This window comes from Furipterus horrens, unplaced genomic scaffold (genome assembly GCF_987537825.1).
Source record: "Furipterus horrens unplaced genomic scaffold, mFurHor1.1.pri manual_scaffold_1, whole genome shotgun sequence".
Lineage (NCBI taxonomy): Eukaryota > Metazoa > Chordata > Mammalia > Chiroptera > Furipteridae > Furipterus > Furipterus horrens.
Window position 1 is genome coordinate 214,137,179 of NW_028327171.1, and position 26,062 is coordinate 214,163,240.

Here is a 26,062-nt window from a genome sequence, read left to right on the forward strand (position 1 = left end):
ATGGCTGAACAATTGATGACGCTATCCATGCTGAATACATTTGCAGAGTCGAAAATAGGTGGCCAAGCGTCACTCCACTGCTAGGCATGAGCGGCAGCCTGGATGATGTTGCTTGGTGAGTGAGATGTTGGCTTTTCCAGCGCTTCCTGATGGCTCTTGTATCCTTAGTAGCATAGTTAACCGACTGGGACAAAGCATAGCCCTGTCTTCAATTGTGAGATGCAGACAATTGGATGGCCTTGACAGAACTGCGTTCTCGAAACAGGCTCCCCCAAATAATCCATGGCTAAGGCAATACGATGCTGGGGTGTTTATCTGAAACCGTGGGAAATGAGCAAGAGCCTGGCCTGCGGGTTTCTCTGGATATCGCCAATCAAGGAGCCCGGGACCCAGCGGGTCCACGGATTTTGGCTGTGCGTGATGTCAGGGGCTTTTGACCAAGAAGCCTCTTGAAACAATGGGGGTCCTAAGGAAAAATACTGTTTTTCCCCCGAGATATGTTGAGGATGAGTGTGGAGAAAATGAGATGAGGAGTTGCCTGGGCACAATTGAGGTTGTGGCCATGGGAGTTCATGGTTCCTATACTTTTTGTTGGAACTCAAACTGTGAAGGAACTGCCGCCGACCTCCTTCCATGTGGCGTCATTCACTGTAAATCGCCTTGTAAACTACGTAGTTAGATCTAATTTAGTCCTATATGTCATGAGGGCTATAATGTAATATACAAATAGAAAATGGTATTATTATTATTATTATTTAGGAAACAGATATATACAGATAATTTGTTTATACAGATAATTTTAAAAGGGACTGCTTGGTATCCTTGGGGCCTTGAGTCCTTATAACTCTGCTCATATAAGTTGTGCTAGAGGATATTTTGAGTGATGGTCAGGTAGACAGTGCACAGGGAGATAGTTGTGATAGAAAAGTGCACAGGAGGATCTATGTTTTAAACATTAAGCATGACATGAATGTAGTGTGTATTTTCACTAGAAGTTAACCTAGTAAATGTAAATTTGACATATTATTCATACTGTATTTTATAGCACTGTCTCAAAATCTACTGTGGAATAGTTTATTTAGACCTCTGCCTCTGATATGGGAGGGGGAAGAAAGAGAAAGAACAGTTAGATTTTATCAGGTTTTTATCTCCTCACTGAAAACCTTAGCTCTCAAAACATTTCTAATTTCCCTCATTTGAAGGTTCAAACAGTTTCAAATTACTTCCCATGGATTGTTCTTGGCATCCCGAATAGTAGATTTGAGCTGTGGAAATGCTGGAATGTGTTTTTGTGCTTTTCCTGAACAAGGGAATTCAACGGGTAAATTACAGTCATTTACTGGGAGTGTAATTTACTGAGACAGAGAAGGAAAACTCTGATTCCAAAAAACCTCCGCTGCCTTGCGGCATACCTCTTCAGGGGAAAGGCTAAGGGAGTAAACCCCGACAGAAAATCCGGAGCCGGAGTCCCTAAGGCGGTTTGACGTTGTAGTCAACACCGGCAACTCCTGCGGCGCACCTGAAGCCAAGCTGTATTGACTCCGTCTTTCCCTTGGACCCTTCAGCTGCGAAGAGAGGGGGGGTCTGCTGCATGGGCAACAGCAGACCCTCCATATCACCCCGCCCAGGCTCTGTAGCTTCAGCTTCACTGGAGAGGACACTCCAGCGTCATCGCAAGATGTCGATTCAACACGGGAGGAGACAGATACCATGTCACTCCCGAGTCGGACTGCACAGCCATTCTCGGCGGTGCAGATAGACTCTTAAGAAGCTACACCATCGTCTCTCGAGACGGACGGCTGCCGACGACAACGATTTAGGAAACATGCATTTAGCACTTAAATACATTCATTGTTGTAATGGGAGAATGAACGTATTGCCTTAACAATTAATCAAATGCAGCCAAACTATGTAAGATATGAAATAAGAAAGAAAAAGATGTCCATTCACAAACAAAGTAGACTTGAAGGCATGGCATGTAGTTAAAATTAGTAACTAATATTATTCATACATTGTTCCATGAAAACTGCAAATAACTAGATTTTAGATAAGTATTTTTTGTAACAGGAAGTAGTATGATAAATTTTCATCCCTTGTCGAAACAAATCCCTCGCCCTTACTATCCAGTAGAAAGGACGTTCTTTGTTAAGCCACCAGAACGAAGTGGTCAAGGACTGAGAGTCCTGGAGAAAGATCAGTGTGTCTTTGGCAGAGACCAGTCCCTTTACGAGAGCCGTTACAGACACGAACGAGGTGCACCGCCAGACAAAGGGCCCATCGTCATGTTGACGAAAAGGCCTGTCCTCCCAGGAATTCAATGCTTTTGACTATTATTGATATTTCTTTTTTGAAGACTCTAATCAGGGAACTAGGGACCCCACTGCAGAAATTAGCACCAAACAAATGTTATCCTAAAGAGAAAGCACAACATTTCAAAACCATGCCAGACACACAGCCTTTAAAGAGGTTTAAGAACAGACAGGTAGTTAGCAAGGCTTGGAGACAGCCACTGGCCTCCGGGGATGGACGTATGGATCAATACCACCTGTTTGGAGGGCAAGTTGGGCCGTCCGTGCTATAAATTTGTAAATGCTCACACCATCAGCGAAGAGATGCTACTTCCAGCAATCTATCCTAACAAACCATAAGAATCCACGTGAAAAAATTAGCTACAAGATAGTTTATCACAGTGTTACTTGTAATAGTGAAACATTAGGGGCAACCTGAATGTCCAATAATAGATTATTTAATTGACTTTAAATTATGATACATCTCTAAAATGGAATAGCCTTAAAAATGATTTTTAACATATTTAATGATCTAGAAAGATGTCTATAACATATCAAATAGACAAGCAGATTCCCAAACTAAGTGGTAGTATGATCTAATTTCATTCATAAATGATCTAATTTTGTTTATAAATAGATGTATTGGAATGGACGTTCAAGCACATATGTATTTGAAAAAGGGCTGGAAGAATGATCAGCAAAAGCATTTCTCAGTACTTGCAGTTGATTAGTCAGAATCTGAGGGAATTTTCTTCTTTTTACTCATATGTGTTTAAAATTTTTTCCTGTAATAAATGTGTCACTTATGTAACGGGGGGGGGGGGTGCTTCAGAAAACACCATTCCCTCAATGTGCATAAATTTAGAGCCGAGCTGAAAGCATTCACATAACCAGAGGGAGTCCTGATGAACTTGACAAATCGGGCTGAGCTGTTTTGTATTCTGTTGATTTACTTGGGGGAAAAACACCTCAGCTCATCACATACATCCATCTTTTCAAAAGCCCTCCAGTTTCCAAAGAATCACGAATTCAAATTTCACAGTAGATTACTTCCTGGCATCTCTCAAATTAAAGCACTTACCTGATATACTAATTTGCCTGGTTATCAAAATAGCCCTTTTCCAGAAATCCCCCCTTTCCTTCCATAAATCCCCACCCATGACTCCTAACCAGAATGCTGCTGCTTTTTCTACGGAAGTCATGGTCCCATCAAAGGAGCCATCCCGAAATCGCTGCCTCCCCTCAGAGGCAGGTGCCCCTCACACCAAGCTCCTCCTGCAGGGCTCCATCCCTCCTGTGCTGGCTCAAATGCCACCGCCCCCGTGAAGCCCACCCCCATCCCATCCCATTGCTGTCAGCATTCCTCCTCTTGGGCTCTCCTGTTGTCTTCAACGCGGTTTTTCTTCATTCCTGATCACTTCCTGGAGAATGATTTCTCTGTCCTCCCGGACCGTGCAAGGAGGCAGGACTCAGCCTGATGGATGTCATTCCCCTCACTGTGCGGGCAGACACCTTGCACATCCTGGAGGCTCGAGACATATTTGCCAAGCGGAGGCGGAGTAGAAGAAGGCTTGACAGCACAGACATGCCTTTGGTGCCGTCCCGGGGCCTCTCCGTAAGTCACAGCCGCAGAAGCATCTCCCAAACCCTTTCCTTTTTACCCACTAAACACAACCTCCTGTCCTGGCTTCTTGCTTAATAAAAGGGGAATGTGCCTCTGGCTGAAGCATCAATGGCATCATTATCTGGGGGAGAAAAAAAGAATACGGCTACCCCAAAGAAGTGTAATTTCACTTCTGTTTCTTTACCTCTTTGCTGGTCAGCCGCACCCAGAGCTGACCAGTCGATGTTTCTTTTTATAATTTAAAATCCGTGTCTGCTTTTCTCCATGCAGCGAAGATTGCATGGTAAGTGATTGCTATTTCTAAAGCGTGGCTCAGCCTCTGGAGTGGCTTTTACTTGTCCCCGTCAGCGGGATCTCCAGGCCTGTCTTCTCTGCCTAACCACGAGGGGCTTTTGTAGGGCTTCAGAGGGGGGCCTCAAGCTCTCCAGAAACAGACCCCCCCCTTTTGAAATTAGCGTTTAACCTCAGAAAAAGAAAGAGACTCTGCCCTGTCATCACCTGAGTGTTTTCTCTGAGAAGCGATGGGTTCTTACCGGGAGAGAGGAGAGTCTTCCCGACACAGTGAGTCAGAGAAACAACAGAGCTGAGTGGAAACACTCCTTCCTGTTGAGCACACCTTAGCACAATACACGCTGTCCCTCCTTCAGCCCCCGGACCTGAGTGTCTGCACTTCACACGCTGTGGACCGCCATCGACCGTATGCGTGTCTTAAGGGGGCAGTGCTCTGCATTTTCTGGATTGAAGAACTCTGTTATTACTCAGTAGAAAACCTTCCTGGGAAACAGGCACTCATATGCATTGCTGATGGGAGAGCAAAGCTGTCCATCTCCGTACAGAAGAGGACTTGACCATAACTAAGAGAACTGCGTATATGCAATGGACTGAATGTTGTGTCTCCCCAAATTCCCATGCCGAAATCCTGAGGCCTTTGGGAGGTGATAAGGTCAGGAGGATGGAGCCCCCGTGGATGGGATTAGTGCCCTTATAAAGGCGATCCCAGAGTACTCCCTTGCTTTGGGCTTGGATTTCCCGGCCTCCTGAGCGCTGAGGAGTACACGTGCTGTTAATAAGCCACCCATTCTGTGGTCTCCTGTTAGAGCAACCTGATCCGACTCAGCCAACATGCATTTACTCTTGGACCCAGCAATTCCGTTTCTAAGAATTTATCCTGAAATGTGAAACAAGGTATGCACAAGATCCTTTGCTGTGGCACTAGTTTTGATAGCAAAATATTGGAAGCAACCTTCCTACCCAACCAAAGATTGGTCTGGATAGACTGTGGGACCGCCACACAATGGCACGCGGGGCAGCTGAGGACCAAGATGAGGGCAGCGCCTCTGCGCTGATATTTGGCAAGGGCAAGCCACCACCATGAATCCATAGGGACACTCAAAAGCAAAATGGATCAAAAGATAAAGCGAGGACTTCTGCACAGGAGAAAATCAACTAATAAAAGTAGGAGGGATCATGAAACACTCCGAGCTTGCAATTCCCAACGTAATGGCTGTTTCAGGAAGGACCATCAGTGGATGTTAAAATTTACATGGTCTCAAACGATCACTTGTCAGTTTCAAAAGGAAAGATGGTTACTTTACTTTGGAGCAACCCAGCAGTTTCCGAATTAACCGCCAGGAATGGTGGGTCAGCTGACTCCCACGTCGCCTGACAGGATGCGGTTGGAAGCACCCATCACCTGAATCGAATCCAGCGGCTCGCCTTGACTCCCAGTTTAAAGGCAGCTCAGAGAGCAAGTGAACACCCTTCCCGAGGAAGCAGACCAACCCACAACGGGGCCATTTCACAGCAGGTAAGTGTGGGTTTTCAACAAGTAAGTCCTGAAAAAAGAAGTGGGGGAGACTGTTCCCATTATAGGACCCACAAATGCAGTGCTTGAATTGTATTAGGTCTTGATTCCTGAACCCTGGCTCTAAAAGGCATTTTGGAGACAGTGGGGGGAAATTTGAATACAGACTGTTGATTCCATAGATTATGGAATGATTGTGAATTTTCATAGGTGTGATAATGACATGTGATTCTGCAGGAGAACATCCTTAGTCTCAGAATTTCTAGGCTGGATACTTAGGGACATGTTGTAACGATGCCTGCAGTTTACTTTCATGTGGCTTTAGTGGAAGTGGGGGAGGGAGAAAGAGGATACAAACATGCAAGTTGGTTTTCAATTATTTTAAAAATTTCAAATTAGAGTTGACATACAATATTGAATTAGTTTCAGGTGTATCACCCTTTGATGAGACAGTTACATAACTTAATGAAGTGATCACCCCAATAAATCTAGTACCCATCTGATATCAGGTAGAGTTATTACAGTCTTACTGACTATATCCCCTGGGCTGTACGTTACATCCCGTGATGGTTCTGTAACTACCAGTCTGTGCTTCTTAATCCCTTCACCGTTCCCAACTATCCTTCCGTCGCCCTCCCCTCTGGCAACCGTCAAAATGGTGTCTGTATCTATGAGTGGTTTTCTGTTCTCCTGTTCATTTCTTTTGTTTTTAAATTCCACATAGAAATGAAGTTTATCTTTCTCCACCTGACTTTTTCCACTTAGCATAATAGGTCCATCCATGTTGTTGCAAGTGGCAAGATTTCAGTCTTTTTTATGGCTGAATCATATTCCGCTGGATAGAAGCATCCCGTCTTTGTTACCCATTCATCTGTGGACGGGCACTTAGGCTGCTGCCATAGCTTGTCCACTGTCAGTAATGCTGTGAAGAAACACATGGGTACGTGTGTCTTTTTGATTCAGTGTTTTGGGTTTCTTTGGATAAACACCCAGTAGTGGAGTTGCTGGGTCCTTCTTTGCCTCTTGTTATTGCCTTTATTTTAAAGCCTATTTTGTCTGGTGTAAGTATTGCTACCTCAGATGTTTGTTTTGTTTTGCTTCCATTCTCGTGAAATATTTTTTCCCCATTCCTTTACTTCCAGGCTGTGTGTGTCTTTTGATATGGTGAGTTTCTTATAGAAAACATGCATAAGGGCCTTGTTTTATTATCCATTCAGTCCTCTTATGTCTTTTGATTGAACATTTAATCCATCGCATTTAAAGTAATTGTTGATGTATATGTATTTATTGCCGTTTATTTTTCATATCTTTAATCTTTTTAAAATTTCTCCTTCTTCTTGAAGAAGACCCTTTTACATTTCTTATAATATTGGTTTGATGGTAATAAACTCTTCCAGCTTTTTCTTGTCTGGGAAGCTCTTTATCTGCTCTTTGATTCTAAATGACAGCTTTGCTGGGTAGAGTCATCTTGGTTATCGGTCCTTGCTTTTCATTTCATACAAATGTCTTCTGGTCCACTGAGTGTTTTTTGAGAAATCACCTGACAGTCTTATGGAAGCTCCATTATAGGTAACTAACTGCTTTTCTCTTGCTGCTTTTAAGGGTATCTGTGTTTTTAACCTTTGGTGTTTTAATCATGATGTGTCTTGGTGTGGTCCTCTTTGGGTCCATCTTGTTTGGGACTCTCTGTGCTTCCTGGACTTGATTGTCTGTTTCCTTCATCAGGTGAGGAAAGTTTTCTGTTATCATTTTTTCAAATATGGTTTCAATTCCTTGCTCTCTCTCTTCCCCATCCGGCACCCCCATGATATGAAGGTTGGTATGCCCGAAGCTGTCCCAGAGATGCCTTACACTCTCCTCATTTCTTTGGATGCTTGTTTCTTTTTGTTGTTCTGATGAGGTGTTTTTGCTTCCTTATCTTCCGAGCCGCTGATTTGATCCTCTGTTTCACCTACCCTGTTGTCGGTTCCCTGTAAATTAGTTATTTCAGTTAGTGTGTCCTTCATTTGAGACTTTTTTCAATGATTTCCACGTCCACTTTCATGCTGTTGAAGTTCTAAGTTCATCTGCTCTCCTCCTAACTCCACTGAGCATCCTTGTAACCAGCGTTTCGAACCGTGTACCTGGCAGTTTGCTTGCCTCCATTTCCCTTAGTTCTTTTTCTGGAGGTTTCTCCTGTCCTCCCTCTTGGGGCTTGTTTCCTGTCTCCTCATTTTGGCTGCCTTCCGATATTTGTTTCTATGTATGAGTTAGAGCTGTGATGTCTCTTAGTCTTGGTAGAGGGGCTTCATGTAGTAGGTGTCCTGTAGGGTCCAGTGACACGGACCTCCCAGTCACCTGAGATGGGTCCTTCGGGTGTGCCCCCCGTGTGGGTGGTGTGCACCCTCCCATTGTCGTTGAGCCTTGATTGCCGTTGGCACATCACTGGGAGGGACTGAACCCCAGGCTGACCATCCGTGAGCACTGGCTGTGGCTACAGCGGACGCGCTGCTATGCGGGGGGCTGACCTCCTGGGGCAGGACTTACTTCAGTGGGGCTTTGGTGCCCCCTGAGTCTGCCCCTTGAGTGTGTTGCTCATGGAGGTGGTCGGGTTGTGATCTGGGGTGGTCTAAAGCTGTTCACCAGGTGTACTGGCTGTGGGACCTCCTGGTAGGTGCAGGCCAAGGTCAGCTACTGCCTGTGCCCTGCCAGGGGCCACCTGGCGTGAGCTACAAAGTGACCTGCAGATGGCTGCTATTTGTGCCGGGCTTGGAGGTGCCCAGGAGAAGCCCAGCTGCAAACCGAGGCTAGCTGCCACTAGTGCGGGGCCTGGGGCCACTTAGCCAGAGTTATGGGGTAGCAGAGGCCGGATGCTGCTTGTTTGAGAGATTTTACAGAAGCCTGAAGCATGAGCCAGGAGAGGCCATTTGTATGCAAAAGCCCCTGGAAATGATTTGGGTGGGCCCACAAGCTGGGTGGGGTGGGATCTCAGAAAACACCAGGGTGGGGCCAGCAACGTAGCCAGTTTGATAGAGACTCAGCTGTGGGTACTGCTCCTCGCTCTGAGCTCTGCGGGGGAGCAGCTCAGCAGAAGGAACGGTGGCCTCTGCCAGTACTTCCGTCTGGGAGAAACCTGCCCCTCCAGCCCTCGCCCTGAAGCCGAACATTCACCTCCTCCCCGTGTGTCCCCAGTGCCCCCCCAGCTGCTGCCCAGCACTGGGGCTCAGAGCAGGTGAGTCCGAGTGAGTGTGCGCTCGGGCCCTTTAAGCGGTGCTGCCCGGGACTCCAGAAGCGCTGTCTCACTCAGCCGGAGTCTCCGCTGGTTTTTACAGCCAGGGTTACGGCCACGTCTCTTCCTGCCACCGGAACCCTGGGCCGGGGGACCAGGGTTGGGGCTGGGGCACCTCGCCCCTCAGGGGGCACCTTCGCCATCCGGAGATTCTTCCCAATTTTTATCCACCCTTGGTGGGTGTGGGGCCAGCCTGTTCCGCACCTCTGCCCCTCCTGCCAGTCTTGATGTGGCTTCTTCTTTATAGTCTTAGCTGTAGGACTTCCGTTTCAGCTAGATTTCAGGTGGTTGTTCTGTAGTTTAGTTGTAATTTTGATGTGGTTGTGGGGAGATGGAGCTGCGTTTCCCTCCACCGCCATCTTGACCAAAGCCACGAGGTGTTTTAATGATTTATTGACTGTAGGTTTAGGATACATTGGGAGTTCACTGCAGTACTCTTTCCTTTTTTTTTTTTTTTTTAGTCTGTCTAAATTCTTTCTTTATAAAATTTGGGGGGGAAGGGAAGATGGTATTTAGAAAAACACCTTGTTTGGTTTAAAGACATGTATTAACAACCAAGTTTAAATGTAGGCAGACGTAAGGTACAGAATTTTGAGTTTGGCATGGTTTCAAGTGACCTTGCCAGTCACCTTGCTAATCTTGGGAGCCCTGGGGTGCCAGGACCCCCGGGGAATGTGACCTGGGAGGGCAGAGCTTTTGCTCCCCTGGGTTCACTGCTAAGTCTCCAGGCCTGCAGCAAAGCCTGGGTCACAGTCAGTGCTCAAGAAGCATCCATCAGATGCCATGAAGCGCAGATAGCTCGGTGATAAACATTTTTGTCTGATTTTTTATTATTTTTCCAGCCTAGACTCTTGGTCAGAGAGTAAGAGCATTATTATGCTTTTCACAAGTTTTAAGAAATTACAAAAGGTTATACTCTTTTCCACCCAACCGGATCTCTCTCTGCGCTCTTTCTGGTACCCACGTTAGAATTTTAAGCAATGTGCCAATTTGATACACAAAACAATCTCGTTCTGGTTTGCGTTTCTTTCCTAGTGACGTTAGTTTTACTTATGAAACTTCTGTATTCTTCTTTAGTGACTATTTTTTCATGCCTCTTGCTTGTTTTAATTTTAGAACGTACATGTTTTTTCTAACTGGTTTGTAAATACAGTGTGCGATGTTGTCTGTAGGAGCGTTTTATTTTTAGAACACAGCTCCCCGCGAAGGTTTTCCTGTGAAAATAGGAACCCTAAATAAGTTGTTTTTAACTGGTGCCTAAAGGGTGTCTGAATGACAGCATCAGGAAGGGGTGCTGGGTGCTCAGCGGCAGGCCGTGCGGCCAGCTCTGCAGCCCCCCTGAGTGTGGGGCAGGGTGCTGGGCTGGGAGACGAGGGTGTGGGGGTCAGAGAGGAGCCTCCCAGGGTCTTCTGGTCCAGCTCCTGCCTTCAGGCAAGCATGACAGTTGTACTGCAATTTTACAGAAAGGACAGCCAAGGGGCGGGACCTCTCTCCCTGGACACACCCCGTCCCAGGTCTGTGTCAGCGGGGGATCGGGGTTGGGGGTGGCTCTTCAGTCCTGGCAGTGACAGTGGTCGCCGCTCCCTTCTAGGCAGTCCCCAGCCACCGCCTGTTGCCCACCCCTGTCTGAGACAGTTTCGCCTGAAACTGACACTACCCAAAGTAGCCCCGTCGGCCGGTTTTGCCTCTTTTTCGCTAACAAGTCATGGACTGGGCAACACACTACAGGGGAAAAAGTAGAAGCAAGAACAGCTGACAAATAGATGGCAACGCCAACAGTTCAGTAATTAATTTATCCCACAAGTGACACTGAGCATCTGCTACCTACAAAGCCCCAGCGGACGGTGGGGCCTCAGTGCCTGCCCTGGCCTCCGACACGTGGCGGGCTGCTCCTCACGTCCAGCGATCGCGCTGTGGAAATCCCAGAGTGCGCAGACACGGGGTGGCCGTGCTCCTGTCCCCACCAGGTCCGAAAGGCTGCGCGCCTGGAGGGTGCCTCGCCTCACCTCGTCAGTCCCGGAAGAGAGGCCTACTGAATAATTTTTTAAAAATGACTGGGTAAATTACGTGTTTAAAGTCGTCAACTTGTCTTTTCTTTGTTTAAAAGTGAGCTTCGTGAGTTATAGAAATGGAATAATGTCTTTAAGAACCTGATAAATGAAGGGGACATTTCAGTCAGATGCAGGGGAGCGGCTTCAGTCTCGGGGCTCCCACAGGGGGCTCTGGAGCAGAAAGTACCCCTTGGAGTAGTTCCCACTTGTGACAGGAAGCTGGAATTCTGTACTTCGGTGACGGTCATTGCCCCCATCTCTGGGGGCTGCGTGGCATGTGTATGTGTGTGGGTGGGGGAGGGGGAGGATGTGGGGGAGGGGAGGAGAGGGGGAGGGGTGGAGGAGGAGTGGGGGAGGGGTGGGGGAGGGGACGGTAAACTCCCAGGCAGGGAACAGAGAGGGCCAGGTGGGGTGAGAGGGGCCTGGGGTCAAACCTTCTGCCTAGCATTTGCTAAGTTTCTAGAATGTTCCCAATGTGTTAGGCCCCTATCACCATGCAGCCCATGATGCCAAGACATTGCAGCTTAGAGCAACGCGTATTCTCCCCCGTGGCGTCCGCAGGCCGGGAGGCCCGTCTAGCTCCGGGTCGCACACGGGGACGCCGTCCCGCTCGCTGTACGGCTGTTGGCAGGAAGCCTCCGCCGCCCGCCGCGGGGAAGTTCCCTCCGGCTGCCTGCCGCGGGTCCACACGAGTGGGAGAGGGCGGAGAGACTGCTGCCCGTCGCTAAGTGTCACGGAGACACGCCACCCTGCGTGGGGGAGGGGTGGGGGAGGGCGGCCGCGGCGGGGTCCCTGACGTTGTCTTGCAGGGAGACTACCTCGCGTTCCTTCTGCTTCCTTTTGCTTGGAAATTTCTGGGGCCAGTCGGTGCCGCTGTCCCGTGTGGTTTGACTCTGGCCAGAGCAAGGACGGCCACGTGGACGACCCTTCCTGGTCCTCCTGCTGCCCCTTCTGCCCCGTCTGGGGGCTGCGTCAGCCCCGGCCCCCCGGTAGCAGCCCTGGGGACCAGCCGACTCCGGAAAACGAGGCGCGCGTGACGGGCTGTCCCGCCGTCCCATTGCTGCGGCGCGAACACGGGTGCGTGGCTCTCTTTCCCCAGCCCAGGCGAGGCAGCCGTGTCCTGGCAGACGCGTGACTTTGCAACCTGCGAAGGCCTGGCTCCTGGCACGGGAATGAACCGCGGCCAAAACAGAGACGCCATGATTCCCCGCGGGGGCCAGCTCTGCAGCCGGAGGTTTTACAGCTGCAGGGCTGGCGGCGTCGGGGTGTGAGGCGGGAAGCACCCATCACCCGCGTCAGAGAGCCGAGCGGAATCGGGGCGGTCTGGCACCTCTCGGGGGGCTGTGTGCTTGGCGGCCTCGCTGTGCCGCCACAGTGCCGGGGCCCCCCTCACCCCCTTTTCTATCTCTGCGGCCCACACCTCCCCTCCCCCAGTCTTTACATGCAGTGGGAACCCAGTACTTTGTTTATGGGCGAAACGAATTATTCTTCCCACGGATGACATGCCCAGCGGTGCGGCTGTAGTCAGTGCAGCAGGGACAGTTGGGCGCGGGGGTTTTATGGCGGGGTACCACAGGAAGCTGGGGGGAAGCGCATCATGATAAAGACCTCTGAGCCCTGCAGGGCAGGGGGAGGGGCTGGGGCAGACCAGAGGTGAAACCTCAGACTGCGGAAGGGTGAAAGAATAAAGGGGCCTTGGGGCCTCAAAGCCTTGAACCGCCCTTCAGAGGGCTCTGCTAGTGACGGGGGTGACCGAGCCTCAGGCAGGGACGCAGCAGGTGCCTGCTTCCCGAGGGATGGAGGCAGGTCTTAAAGACTAAGGCCGGAGTCCTGCAGATGGAATTGAAATAGGAATACAAAGTCTCAGCACAATACATAAGAATCATGTAATACAGGGATTGCAAGGAAGGTCAAGCTCTTCAAACTCCAATAGACCATTGTAAGTGTTTTCCGTACGTTGTTCTATTGATTTCACCCAAGTCTGTAGAGTCGGGTGATACTTATAAATTTCAGGAACGTTTTTTGCTCCATGGTATTCACTTTATTCTCTTGGACACGTCTGTCTGACCACTTGGATAAAAAAGGCGCCCTGAAATAAAACAGGCATCTCTGGGGATGGAAAGGCAACGCGCAGTGATTGGGCCTTAAATTTCTACCTGGGCAGGTCCTGAGGGTAGTTGTTCTATAACCCCCAGTAAAAGGTTTCTTTTTGCACCAAACAAGCCCTGTCCCTCGTTTCTGTGCTTCTAGGTTCACACACCATTCGAGTAACCGCCCGCAAGTGGACACGAAACCTTGTTAAAAACCCCCGCCTCGCTCTCTCCCGCCTTCACCTCCTTAATTCCAAACGCACAAAGGTGACTGTGAAATTGTGGTAATAATTATAAAGGTAAAACAAAAAAGGGGAACACTTAAAAGTGATTAAAACAGAGGGAAAATAAAAAGAAAGGTAAAAAGGCAAAGTAGGGAAGCTTAAACATTAAAGGAATGGTCAGTAAAATAAACTAGAATAACCAAAACAAGGCAAAATAAACCTAAAGGGGCAATGGAATGAATGGGTCTCCGCAGTGTAAAACGCTACAGGTGTAGCTATGAGCAGGTAAAATCCCCGTGCCAAGCTCAGCCCAAGGCACATCACTGTTATCTCTATTGTTGTTAGTATTTCAAGTGTGAAAGAAGGCAACAAGTCCAGGAGACTAGTTGACCCCTTAAGATCTAAGTTCCTAGCAACTTCCTGAGCCTCTGTCTGGTCGACTCGGGGGTGGGGGTGGGGGTGGGGGAAGTTCTCTCATCTCAAGGCCAGACCCTGCAGCCCCCATCAACAAGCACTCACGGGGAGGTGGGGAAGACGCCCCTTCACCTTCCCAAACAGGAAAAAAGTTGAGAACGGCTGAACCTCAGAGATAGCTGTCAGAACTATAAGTAATTAGCTGCATCGACTGTGAAACGTAAGTCGCAGTTATATCAGTTCTGAGACAGTGTCAGAATAGAAACAATGTTGGAGGCAGGAAACCCAGGCCTCTCCCGTCACCATGTCTGAGTGGCGCAAGACCCTTTGGAGGCTCCAGTGTCCTTTGCTTGTGGTTCACAGGCTGGAGGGGCCTTGCCGGGGAAGGATGCCAGAGAGGAAAATGATTTCCACTGTGCCCTTTGCATCTTTATTGCCCAGGGCACTGGTGCGCCCGGCTTACTGGGGCAGGGGGAGAAGTGTGTGATTTCCAAAACGCAGCTGGGCAGGCAGACGTCTCTGAGTTAGAGGCGCTGCCTCCCTGCCAGGGCTGCAGAGGTTCGCCTACCCCGTGACAGTCTGACCTGGCGTGGTGAGAGCCTTGCTCTGCACAGTCCTGGGCCACTAGTGGATCAGTCTGCACAGGTGTGCCTTCAGGAGGTTTTCGAGTTCCCAGGTTGCAACGTCTGCCCAGGGACTCTATTTGTCCGTCCGTCCACCCATCCGTCTATCAATCCACCCACCCACCCACCCATTCATCAATCACTCACCAATCATTTGCAAATATTGATCGCTTCCAGTGTATGAGCCCTATGCTAAGGGCTCAGAAGAGAAGACAACTTGGCCTGGGCCTGCCTTCAAGGAGCCCACCGTGATGCCATCAAGGCCACCAAGGCCACTGGGGTGGGCACTGGTGACTCTGTCCAAATTCCTGGTAAAGGGGTCATGGGCAGGTGGGTGTGGAGTTGGGGGGCCGAGGGTCTCTCTACTTCAGCTCCTGCCTTTTCATTTTTTAAAATGACTTCCGAATAACTCATAAACATTAAACTTTTATCATGGAAAATTTCAAACATATACCAAAGTAGACAGAAAAGTAAAATCAGCTCCCCAAAGACTTCTCACCGGCGTCAACAGTAAAGACCCCTGGCTTAGCTTCCCTCACCTCTATTCCCACGCACGCCTTCCTGGCCAGGACTATTTTGAAATAAATCCCAGACATCTCCTATTTCACCCAAAATATTTCAGAATGTGGCTCTAAAAGGCATGGACTTAAAAAATAACCCATAATATGATGAACGCATCTAAAAATTAATAATTTTTAACATCATCAAATATCTGACTTGTGTTCCAATTGCACTAACGGTCCTCTCAATGTTCTCTGCTGAGGGGGGACTCAAGTGAGGTCCACACGTGCATGGCACGGGGCTGGTACTGCTTTAGGCTCCTTGAATCGCCCCTCCCTTCCTTGCACTTGGGTGAGAAATTGGGTCACTCGTCCTGTTTGGGTTGTTCTGATGGCATCTGCGTGGTGTTGTTGTACCTGTTCCTCCCTCTCCCGTGGTTCCTTGTAAACCGGGAGACCTAGAGGCTGATTGGAATCCAGCTGCATTTGCTCGGTTCCCACGTTGCCTCCAACGACCGAGGAATGGCAGAGCCCGAAAACAGCTTCCTTGAGTGAAGAGGAAGCCCCCAACCCACAGTGACTCAGTGCTTGCTCCTGGCGTCTCCAGATTGTGAAGACTGTGAGCCCCTCCCAGTAACAACCCAAATCAGCATTTACAAGCTGCCACCCAGGTTACAGAATGTGGAGCTGGTCTATCGCCATGGAAACACGTACCGTTTCTAATATAGAAACTGGTTCTTGCCCTGAATCAGCCGTCAAAGACATGGTGCACGCATGAGCCTTTCGTGGCCATGAGGGTTTTCGTGGCCGTGGCCGTTCTGGAGACGGATCCAGGGATGATAGTTACAATAGTTATAACCAGGAAACCTGGCAGGACGAGCTGGAGCAGAGCCGGTCACACTTAGTGAGGCTATCTGTCTGTCCCTGGCTGCCCCGCTGAGCACCAGCTCTGGGGTGACTCTCCCGTTTGAAGCAGGCTACCCATCTTTGGAACAGCGAAGACCTCCGGCAACTCCTTCAGGGCATTTCCAGGAAAAGACAGGTATTTTCAGTTGCATGGTCAGTGGAAAAATATTCTAAGAAGCATCAGCCTGCTTGATTTATACAGAAAAATTGCCCCTTGTGAAATTTTATAATGCAGTTTAATTTTATATAGAACTGCCCATTTATAGAAACACATTTCTGAGTTACATATTTTTTTAATGTATATCAACTTGGTACTTTTGTGATAGAAAATGATTTCTGGGACTAGAACCCTGATCTGTGACACAGTCTCTGAGGCAGAGACCCAGCTTAGAAAGCTTGGCTTGAGGGGACGCGTAAGGGACCGATGCGGCAGTGGACGAGCCCCTGGGCTTTGCCCCCTGTGAGCAGGTTAGCAGGAGCATCCTCCTGCTCACAGCCCAGTGTGTCCTGGCAAGATCTCCTTCTGGGCAGCCTGGGGAGCGGGAGATCATGAGGTGAGGAGTCGGAGTCTCGGGGTTCATGGGCTGCTGTCTCACTAGCTGCGCAACCTCAGGCTAGTTACTAACTTCGGTTGGGTCTTAGTTTTCTTATCTGTGAAGCAGAATGATAAGAGAATTTAAAAAGATTGTGCCCATAAACGCACTCCACAGATGTTAATTCCCTCCCTGCACCCCTCTTTCTGGCACATTTGTCTGTAATAACTGTACTGCCCTCCTTGACACTGCCCGACAGCACCACGACATCCCCCCACCTGCTGTTGGCATATGGGAGACGACTAGCAGGACACCCTTGGGGGAGCTACAGACAGTTGTAGAACCTCTGGGGACAAGCACTGACCACTAAGGACATAGCATGTTCCATATCAGCACCACCCAAGCTTCTTGCAAATGGAGGACTGGCTCCCGGGCCCATTGTGGGTCTGGGGAGACCTTTCTCCTCTAACCTACTGCTCTTATGTCCGTCCTGCTGCTTCTCGCGCTGCCCCCCCCCCCAACTCATCTTTGTCATTCTCTCCTGCGGGAGACCCAGACTTTAACTACATGAGATACGTTTTGGATGCCTGGCTCTTCTTCACATACTTCTCAAAGATTCTCCCAAACACAGCTCTCACTGATGAAGCAGGAATGGCCCCACTGATCCTGCTTCCTTTTCTTTTAGCTGATTGGCCCAGAGATAAACACCTGAGCCAAGGATGGCCAACCAGGTTCTTTTCCTTAGAATTTTTCTCTCTCCAAGAGATACAGAAGGGAGTCCCCATTGGCTGTGGTGACCAAGCTGAAAGGTCACTCTGGCTATGGCTGCCATTCTGGGTCATGAGCAAGTGAACAGACAGAGAGAAGCGCTGGTCTGGGGAGAGCAGGAGAACAGAGCGATCCACGAGGAGGGCCCCATTGTCCTGAGAAAAGAATAAAGTGGCTCTGGTTCCTGATGGCTTTCCCATTCCTATAAAGCTGAGTTTCATCTCTTATACTTGGGTTCTGAGGGGTTCTTGCATCCTTACAGTATCTCCTCTTCACTTGAACAAATCTAAGTAAATTTCTGATCTTTGTGATTAAAGCAGCCATGACGAAGGAATGAGACAAAGATGTCTACTCTCATCACTTCTATTCAACATTGTAATAGGTGTCTTTGCCAGTGCAATAAGGTAAGAAAAACAAATAAATAGAAGGCATTAAGATTGGAAAGAACTAATACCGTCTTTATTCACAGATGGCAAGATCGTGTGCATAGTAAATCCAGAGGAAAAAACAAAAAATTAGAACAAATAAGTGAACTTATCAGAGTCACAGGATGCTAGATGACCAGGCAAAAATAGTTTAAAACATACTACTAATAATTGAAAAATGAAATGAATAAACATCAGCTTTCAAAATAGGATCACAAGCATTAAATACCTAGGAACAAATGTAATTAAAATATGTGCAAATTGTGTATACTAAAAACTGCAAATAATTGCTGAATTAATTTAAGAAATATCCAGATATAAATGGAAAATAAGGGCATGTTCATAGATAGAACAATTTAAGGTGCCAGTATTCAGATGTCAATGATTTCCAAATTTATCTATAGTGATGATGCAATCTTAACCAAAACCCTAACAGACTTTTTTCTGGAGTAGACATTGACAAACTGATTCTAAAATTTATATGAAAATGCAAGGACTTAAAATAGCCAAGACCATCTTAAAAAAGAACAAACTAGGGAGGCTCACACTAGCAGATTGTGAGACTTAGCGTGAAGCTAGTTATTTAAGACAGAATGATATAGACATAAGGGAAAATGATTAGATCAATGAAACAATAAAAGTCTGGAAAAGACCCACATGTTTGCAGTCAGTGGATTAAAAAAGAAAGCAACAATGGAATTTATTGGGGAAGCAGAAGTTCTTTTTCATGACATTAGAGCGACTCTTGTGCATGGAGACCACAGGCCTCCGTGGGAAAGGGAAAGTATAAAACTTCTGTAAGGGAAGCACAGGAGAATGTCTCGGTGACCTTGAAGTAATCATATATTTCTTAGATAGGATGGTAAAAGACAAACAATAAAGGGGAAACACTGATAAACTACTCTTCAACAAAATAAAAACTTCCTGCTCATTTAAAAGACAAAAAAAAAAAAAAAAAAAAAAGAATTAGGAGAGAATCCACAGGCTGGTAGGAGGTATTTGTGAGATATATATATGTATATATCTGACCAAGAACTTGTATTCAAGATATATAAGAAATCCTACAACTTAAAATAAATAACTAATAGGCAAAAGACTTAATCAGGAACTTCACAAAAGAAGATGAATGACCAACAAACATAGAAATGGCCCTCGGCATCATTAGTCATCCGGGAAACACAAATTAAAACCACAGTGTCTTAGAATGGATTTAGCTACAAAGACTGACAATTCCAAGCATTGGCCAGGTAGGAGTGTGAAATAATACAACCATTTTGAGAAATTATTTGGCCGTCCCTAGTAAAGTTAAATACACACCTGTCCTAAGACCCAGAGCATCCACGTCTATGTACACACCCCAGACAAATGAGTGCAAACATCCACGAAAGGACTTCTCTCAATACGTTCATAGCAACTATGTATAATAGTCAAAAACTGAAGACAATCCAAACGCTTATCAGCAGAAGGATGCATAAGCACATTGTGGTAATACTTCTCAGCAATAAAAAAGAATACTCTGATATATATATATACATTAATGAATCTTGAAAATATTGTGTTGAGCAAAATAAGTCAAATACCATAGAGTTTACACTATATGGTTCCATTTATATGAAGTTCAAGAAAGAGCAAAACTAATCTAAAGGTGATAAAAGTCAGAAGAAAGTTATAACTGAGAGGGTTAGATATTGACTGAATAAAGGGCCTTCAGGAGCCTCTTGGCACAATGGAAATGTTCTATATCTTGGTCTGGTTGATGATCAAATAGGTGTATATGTATATAAAAATTCATTGCTGGGACTGAATTGCGTCCACCCTCTCAAATGCATATGTTGAAGCCCCGGCCCTCAATGTGATGATATTTAGATAAGGGACCTTTGGGAGGTAATTAGGTATAATGAGGTCATGAGTTTGGGACCCCCATAAAGAGGAAAAGACCAGAGCTGCTTTCTTTGTCAGTCCGCCAGGTAAAGACGCGGCAAGAAGGCAGCCGTCGGCAAGCTGAAAAGAGAGCCCTCCCAGAACACTTCCGTGCTGGCACCCTGATTTAGACATTTCATCCTTCAGAACTTTGAGAAAATAAATGTGTTATTTCCGCCCCTGGTCTATGGTATTTTGTTATGGCAGCTCACGATGACTAATACACTCATCCAGCTGAATACCCAAGATTTATGTAAGGAAGCAGAAGGGTGTCTGGTCCGCACTTCCCCGGTGCAGATAGGAGAACACTTTCCCCCATACCTACCCAGGGATTTTATAGAGTGTGTGAAGTTTGTAGGAATTTAGCTTGAGGAGATAATGAGGGACGGGCATCAGGATTTTGCCACAACAATATGTATCACACTGTGGCCTACAAAACCGCCAAGAATCTGAAACTCCCTTGGATCAGAGATTGCTGCTGCCTCCCCTGTATTCTTTCTCCTTCCTTGCTTCCTAGGGAACCAACTCATTGGGGGGCAGAAACAGACCTGGTTTAAATAAGACTTGTGTTTCCCAGCTTCCTGTGTAGGCGGAGGGGGCCGTGTGACCCAGTTTTGGCCAATAGGCTATGAGCACTAATGGCTGGGTGGGCGTCCGGGACGCTCCTTACAAGGTCAGACGAAGCTGGCATGTGCCCTCCCGCCTTCTCCCCACACCTCCTTGGCTTGCCTTTCTCCCTTCACCTGAACTTGGCTGGGATGACTGGAACTCTGGCAGTCACCTGGGCTGACGTCGGAGCAGAAGCTAGAAGAGGCCTGAAGGCAGGAAGGAGGGGCTGACGCAGACCTCCAGACCCCCCTCACTTAAGCAGTGTCATTTGGGGGTTTTGTTTGGTTGGTTGGCAGTTGGTTACAGGCAGCTAAGTTTGTTCCTCGCTGACACCGTGCCCAAAGGCCCAACAGCGGGAGCACAATGGCTAAGTCACGGTCCCGTCACACCGTAGGTTAGTTTATGAAATATCTAGTAACAGGGAGAAGTGTTTGTGACATACCACTAAGCAAGTGACAGCACTGACTGTATAGTAAGACCCTGCTTTATGAAGAGAAAATATGCATAAGGAATACAGTTTTGAAACAATTACAACATAGTGAAACCTCACTGGGTGATGGTGATACAGTGATTTTTCTTTTTTTTCTACTTTTCAACGTACGTAATACCTACAGTTTCCTAGTTTGGTGACAGAGGAGTAACAATGTCTTTTTTTCTTTAAGGAAATTGTGGAGATTTTAAAAACATGAGCAATGAGAAGTGTCCCCCCCACTTTTTTTTTAAAAGCACAAGACACCCTTGACCCTCTGTCAATACTTGGCACACAGGTCCCTGCTACACCTTGTCATGAACCGGCCCCTCCATGACTTGCTGTCTCTCACCTCGTTCTCTTGGCTCCTGGGTCTGTCTGGGTCCGTGTCAGCCAACGAGGCCTCCAGCTCTGGGAGAAATCCAAGGTCAGGGGCTCTTCTACAGGTTTTCCATTGTCCAGTGAATCTGTGACATTTAAGAGATGTAGCAAGTTAGAAAATGTGCCCCCTTTTCAGGCAGGAAGCTGCTGTCTCCCAGGAGGGGACAGAGGGGATGCAAGGAGGGGTGTTTGTCCTCTCAGACCCCCGGGGCCATGCGGCACAGCTGGTGCTCTATGTGGTGACCTTGGATGCCATCTCTGTGACAATTAGAATGATGACACAAGGAAGTTCATATACATGCATATGTACATGCACACATGCCTACATACAAGTCCATGCATACAGACACAGAGGAAAGAACATTGGAAATGAGATGGCAACCTTAGACAGAAACCTAGTGAATGTCTCAGATGGCAATAAAACCATAACCGTTGGCGTTATTATTTCTGCGGGACAAAAATCATTTGCACCGTATCAGTCTTTAAACATCCAACTTTACGAGGTCCAAGTCCTGATCAATATTAAATAAGTCACTTCCCACAGAGTGTCAGATCACCCGTGCTGTTCGTCACTGCTCAGTGTCACTTTCAAAGGACGCCCATTTGGCAGGTGACAGCTCTCACACCCAGATCTGTCACTGTGAACCCAGAGCAGGAGCCTGGTTTTATTGTTAGGGAATTAGGGAGCGAATTTTTTTTTTTTTTTTTGTAAATAAGGATCAGAACGGCTTCGTGTGTTTTCTTTTGCCATGTCTTCTTTGGGAACCCGGCTCAGTTTTCCAGTTTGGTAGAAAAATAGATGTTCCAGCCACTTTTATTGTCCCTCGCTGTCTCATCTTTACAACCAGTCCTTGTGTGCCTGGGGAAGATGAGTAATCCCATGACTAACTCATGTTCCTAAAATTATTTAAGACCGAGAACTCACTTTCTTTTTTTTAGTCCCAAGGCCCAGTACTTCAGCTGCAGGCTGGTGCCAGGCAGCCCGTCTGTCCGGTCCTCGCAGGCTGAGCAGGGCCCTCTGGGTCAGGAGGTGCTGGGCTGGCTTGGGGAGTTAACTCGCGGGGGCAGGGGGTGAAGTGGGGGTGTCGCTTTTAAAATAAAACTGTGAGCCCGATGAAAATATTCCTGGTTTGGCCACATTCCTGGGGCTGTTGTTGTTCACGCCCCAGAGCCCCAGCGTGTGCTCCGCTCGGCTGGAGACCACGACCCCCAGGCCTCTCCCCAGTGGCCCCATCTCACACACAGCCCCTTGCCCCCCTTTTCTCCTTCTCAGGAAGACCCCCCAGCCTTGACGCTGGGCAGCTACATCGCTCTTCTCTCTGATTTCAATACTCTAACCCCATGCTTTCCAAGGGGACAGTCACTAGTCACACGTGGCTGGTGCGCCTGAGGAAGTGCATGCTTCATTGTCTTTAACTTAATTTACATCCAACTATAAAAACTGGTACTCAAGTCAATTTGGGGAACACTTTTGAGGATATTTGGAACAATATGGGCATGTAAATCTACATTTCTGATTGTATATTTTATGAAATCTAAATCCAGCTGAAATCTTTCCAGTGAAAATGTAGTGTGTAAATGGAGAGGGGCGGTAAGTTTAAACTATTCAGCAGATTTCAAAAGCTTAGTGCAAAAAAAATACAAAATATCTCATGACTCATTTTTATTTTTTATTTTTATTTATTGATTTTCAGTAGAGAGGAAGGGAGAGAGGCATCAGTTGGTTGTTCCTCTTATTTATGCACTCATTGGTTTATTCTTGCATGTGCCCTGACTGGGGATTGAACCCATGACCTTAGGGTATTGTGATGCTGCTCTAACCAACTGAGCTACCCGGCCAGGGCTCGTTTCTACTTTTCGTATTGATTATTGACTACATGATGAAATGACAACATTTTGGATGAATTTCATTAAGTAGAATGCCTCATTAAAATGAATTTTACCCATTTCTTTTTGCCTTGTTAATGTGGTCACTGGAAAATTTAAGATGACACGTGACTCGCATTATATTTCTGTTGGACAGAGCTGTCCTGTCTTCCCCATCTGCATAGGCTCTGGGACTAGAAGGACCTGACCCCAGTTCAAGCTATACCACTCACTAGCTGTGTGCTTTGGGGTGAGTGACTCAACCTCTCTGGGCCTCAGTTCTTTTCTTTCCTAAACTGTAAAATGGGTATGGTAAGGCCCCCCTGGCAATGCCTGCCTGACGCAGTCACTGTGCCCGTGAGTTTTCAGCCAAATTAGCTCCCATTGTCTTCCTGGCCATGCCCCCCCACACCCTTAACGATGCATCCAAAACTGCACCTTCTTTGGGGGACCTTTCCTAACTCCCCCAGAAGGGCCTAGTTTTCTGCCTTTACCTCTCACCGACCTTGGCACACTGCTTGCTGCAAAATTACATCATTACAACTTTGTAGATTCCTTGAGGACAGGGCCTCCAACTTTTTCTGTCAGGTTTTAATCTATGGAAAATTTCAAACACACATAAAAGTTGGGAGAGTAAAATAATATACTAAGCCCCAGCTTCCACGACTTCTATTTAAATTGCTGTATTTGTCTTGCTGGCCGGTACTCGACACGGGATTTTGTTAGTGTGGGGGGCAGATGGCGGATGACCACGCGTTCTGTGCCGCTCCTCCCGCCTGCTTTTGTCTAGGCCGGCCCTGTGAGCTGCTAGGACCCACAGGATGTGGTAGAAGTGACCGTGCAGGGCCTCAGTCCAGGTCTCCAGGCCTGGGGGCTGCTGCTCCCGCTCTCCGGACAGCTGCTGCCGTGTGAACAAGCCCGAGCTGGCCCGTCGGAGGACGAGAGACCACGTGGAGCAGAGAGAGCAGTCCCAGCTGAGGCTCGCCCTCGGGCCAGCCAGCTCACTGATCGCCAGAGAGGCCGGCGAGGCTTTCCTTGACCTTCCCAGCTAAGCCAAAGCCACTCGCTGACTGCAGAGGTCAAAGTGGCCTGAACAGGAGCCACTCAGCCTACCCCAGGATCACGAGAAATAATCAACGTTGTTTTGTCCCTATGATTTGAAGGTGGCTTAACATATAGCAAGAGGCTTCCTCATAGAGTTTGCGTCCCCGGTTATCGATGGAGTTAATGAAGCCCCAAAGTGAAAGCGGGAGTTGCCACGTGCCGCACACTCAGGGTAGCACACTGTCCGGCCAGGGGCAGCTGCCGTACCCCAGGGGCAGGGGAACGGTCCCACCCTCCACAGCCCCAGCACGCTGCCTGCTCAGCCGTGTGCGTCACAAGGACAGTAGTCTGTAGCTCTGACACCCCTGTTTGTGAATGTTTCTGAACTTTATCCTGCGCACGAAATAGATTGTGAGCACATAACATATGCTAGGGCCTGCATTGAAATATTAAGGCTTCCTGCTGCGACCTCCTCTGCCCAGCATATAGATGTCGTGGACTTCCAGAGCAGCAAGAAACTCCGGCTGTCATGGCGACAGTGGGAGGACAGGTAGAGCCTTGTGTTCCCAGATGTTCCCAGGTGAGGACAGCTCCAAGCCTCCCTCCTAAGGTGCTAGTTAGTACATCTGGGGGTGTTTTGCTGACTCTGAAAGCCAGACATTTTTTACAGACCAACGCCGATTTGATTGTGTAATTTGGGTCAACACTTTGTGCTGAAGTACCCACGTCTTCCTATTGGGGGACTTTGACTTCTTTAGATAATGGCCTCAGAAGGGTCCACCGTGTGGGACCCACCCCTGATCATTTTCATGGCCTTGAATGCGCCTTTCATTTAAAGAGGGCCTTTCAGCCCGGATGATTCCAGCTGCATCTCAAGTAACAGCTGGGACAGTTGTCCCTGGTACTGACCTGCCAGGGGCCCAGCATTTGGCTCAGGAGGCTCTCCGGCCCTGCTTCTGCTTCTGCGTCTCACGGCGCGATTGAAGAGAGAGTGTCTGTGAATTGATCTGTGGCATCGGGCTTCTTTGTCTTGGACCTCATTGGCATGGGACGTCTTCTCTTCTTCAGAAAGGAGCTCAGGTCTCACCGTGGCTGGTTCATCAGCAATTTCCCATGACCCCCCTGCCGATTCCTTCTGGGGCTTTTTCAAATGGTCACAATCCCTCGTCTCCATGCAAATTGGGCTGGTTCTTTCTCAACAGAATGACTGGAGATCCGCAAGCCTCCCAGCTCCACCAGTGTGGAGTGATTTAGACTAGAAAAGAGAACAATTTTCCGTTAGGATCATCAGGCTAAATGTTCCATTCAGAGTATGTTTTCCACTCCTATTCAGATTTGATGAAATTTGGGATAATTTGCACATCCTAACAATCAATTCTTTATCAACAAAAATTACAGTTTAACCACTGCAATTTGGATGCCTTCATGTACCATTTTATTACTGAGGTTTGTTTGTTCTATTCATAGGATGCACTTTGGGGGAAAATGCTTAGAGTAGCTTGTGTAACTAACTTTTAAGTAAACACTTTCTGAATAATTCAAGAGAAAAGGAGTGGACCGGGGAGAGGGCAGGCTTCAGTTTTGAATGCAGAGCTGTCCAAAGGTGGGGCCACTGCTGGGGGGCAATAAATGTCCCGTTACTGGAGGTGTCCAGACTGGGGCTGTGGAGTGTTTAGGGTTCGGTCGTTCCGATGTCTCCTTCTCCCTCCTTCCCTTGCTCACTGTGCCTCCCACTAGGCTGACTCTGATTCTGATATTGAGGCTGTTCTCCGGTGGGAGTCAATCTGGGGCCAGCAAGTGGCAGGGGTCCCGTGGTGGTGGGTGGGTAATGTAGGAGTTAGCTGTGGGCTGGGGCTGGTCTGTGGAGGTGTCTGAACTGGGTCAGGGAGCTCCTACCACATCACTGATGACCATGACTGAGGAGGTGGCAGGATCCCAGAACTCTAGGCAGGCTGGGCAGAGGGGCCGAGGCCAGAGGGCAGGTAGCACACGGGTATCACCCAGGTGTCGCCTGTGAGTGCCTAAGCCTGGGTGGGTCCAGAGGAATGACAGGATTGGGGAGTCACGGGGTTTGTAGAGGAGCAAGGAAGGGGCTGTCCCATCTTGGGGGGCTGGGGGGGGCAGGGTAACTAGGCAGGCCACTGCCACTCAGTGCCCGCAGGGGAAGTGGAAGCAAAGCTGGACTGGGGTTGGATCCCTCAGCCCTCAGGGATGTGCAGCTGGAAAACCTCCCTGGAGAGCCTGCAGCTGGAAAT

General features: G+C 48.0%; 1 protein-coding gene and 1 long non-coding RNA gene across 2 annotated transcripts in view; one reads left to right on the forward strand and one right to left on the reverse strand.

Annotated features, from left to right (window-relative positions):
* NGEF (neuronal guanine nucleotide exchange factor) overlaps positions 1-25,058 on the reverse strand; it is a 62,581-nt gene extending 37,523 nt beyond the window's left edge. The window contains exons 1-2 of the mRNA XM_090285019.1: positions 24,717-25,058; positions 20,869-20,983 (exon numbers count right to left, since the gene is read on the reverse strand). Coding sequence (XP_090141145.1) covers positions 20,869-20,983; positions 24,717-24,981 — 380 coding nt within the window. The 5' untranslated portion in view covers positions 24,982-25,058. The remainder of the gene's footprint in view (positions 1-20,868; positions 20,984-24,716) is intronic.
* On the forward strand, positions 15,681-19,613 carry LOC150022808 (uncharacterized). Its single transcript, XR_016512605.1, has 3 exons — positions 15,681-15,928; positions 17,411-17,497; positions 19,478-19,613. It is a non-coding gene; the product is annotated as an uncharacterized LOC150022808 (long non-coding RNA).
* Positions 25,059-26,062: the final 1,004 nt, after the last annotated feature.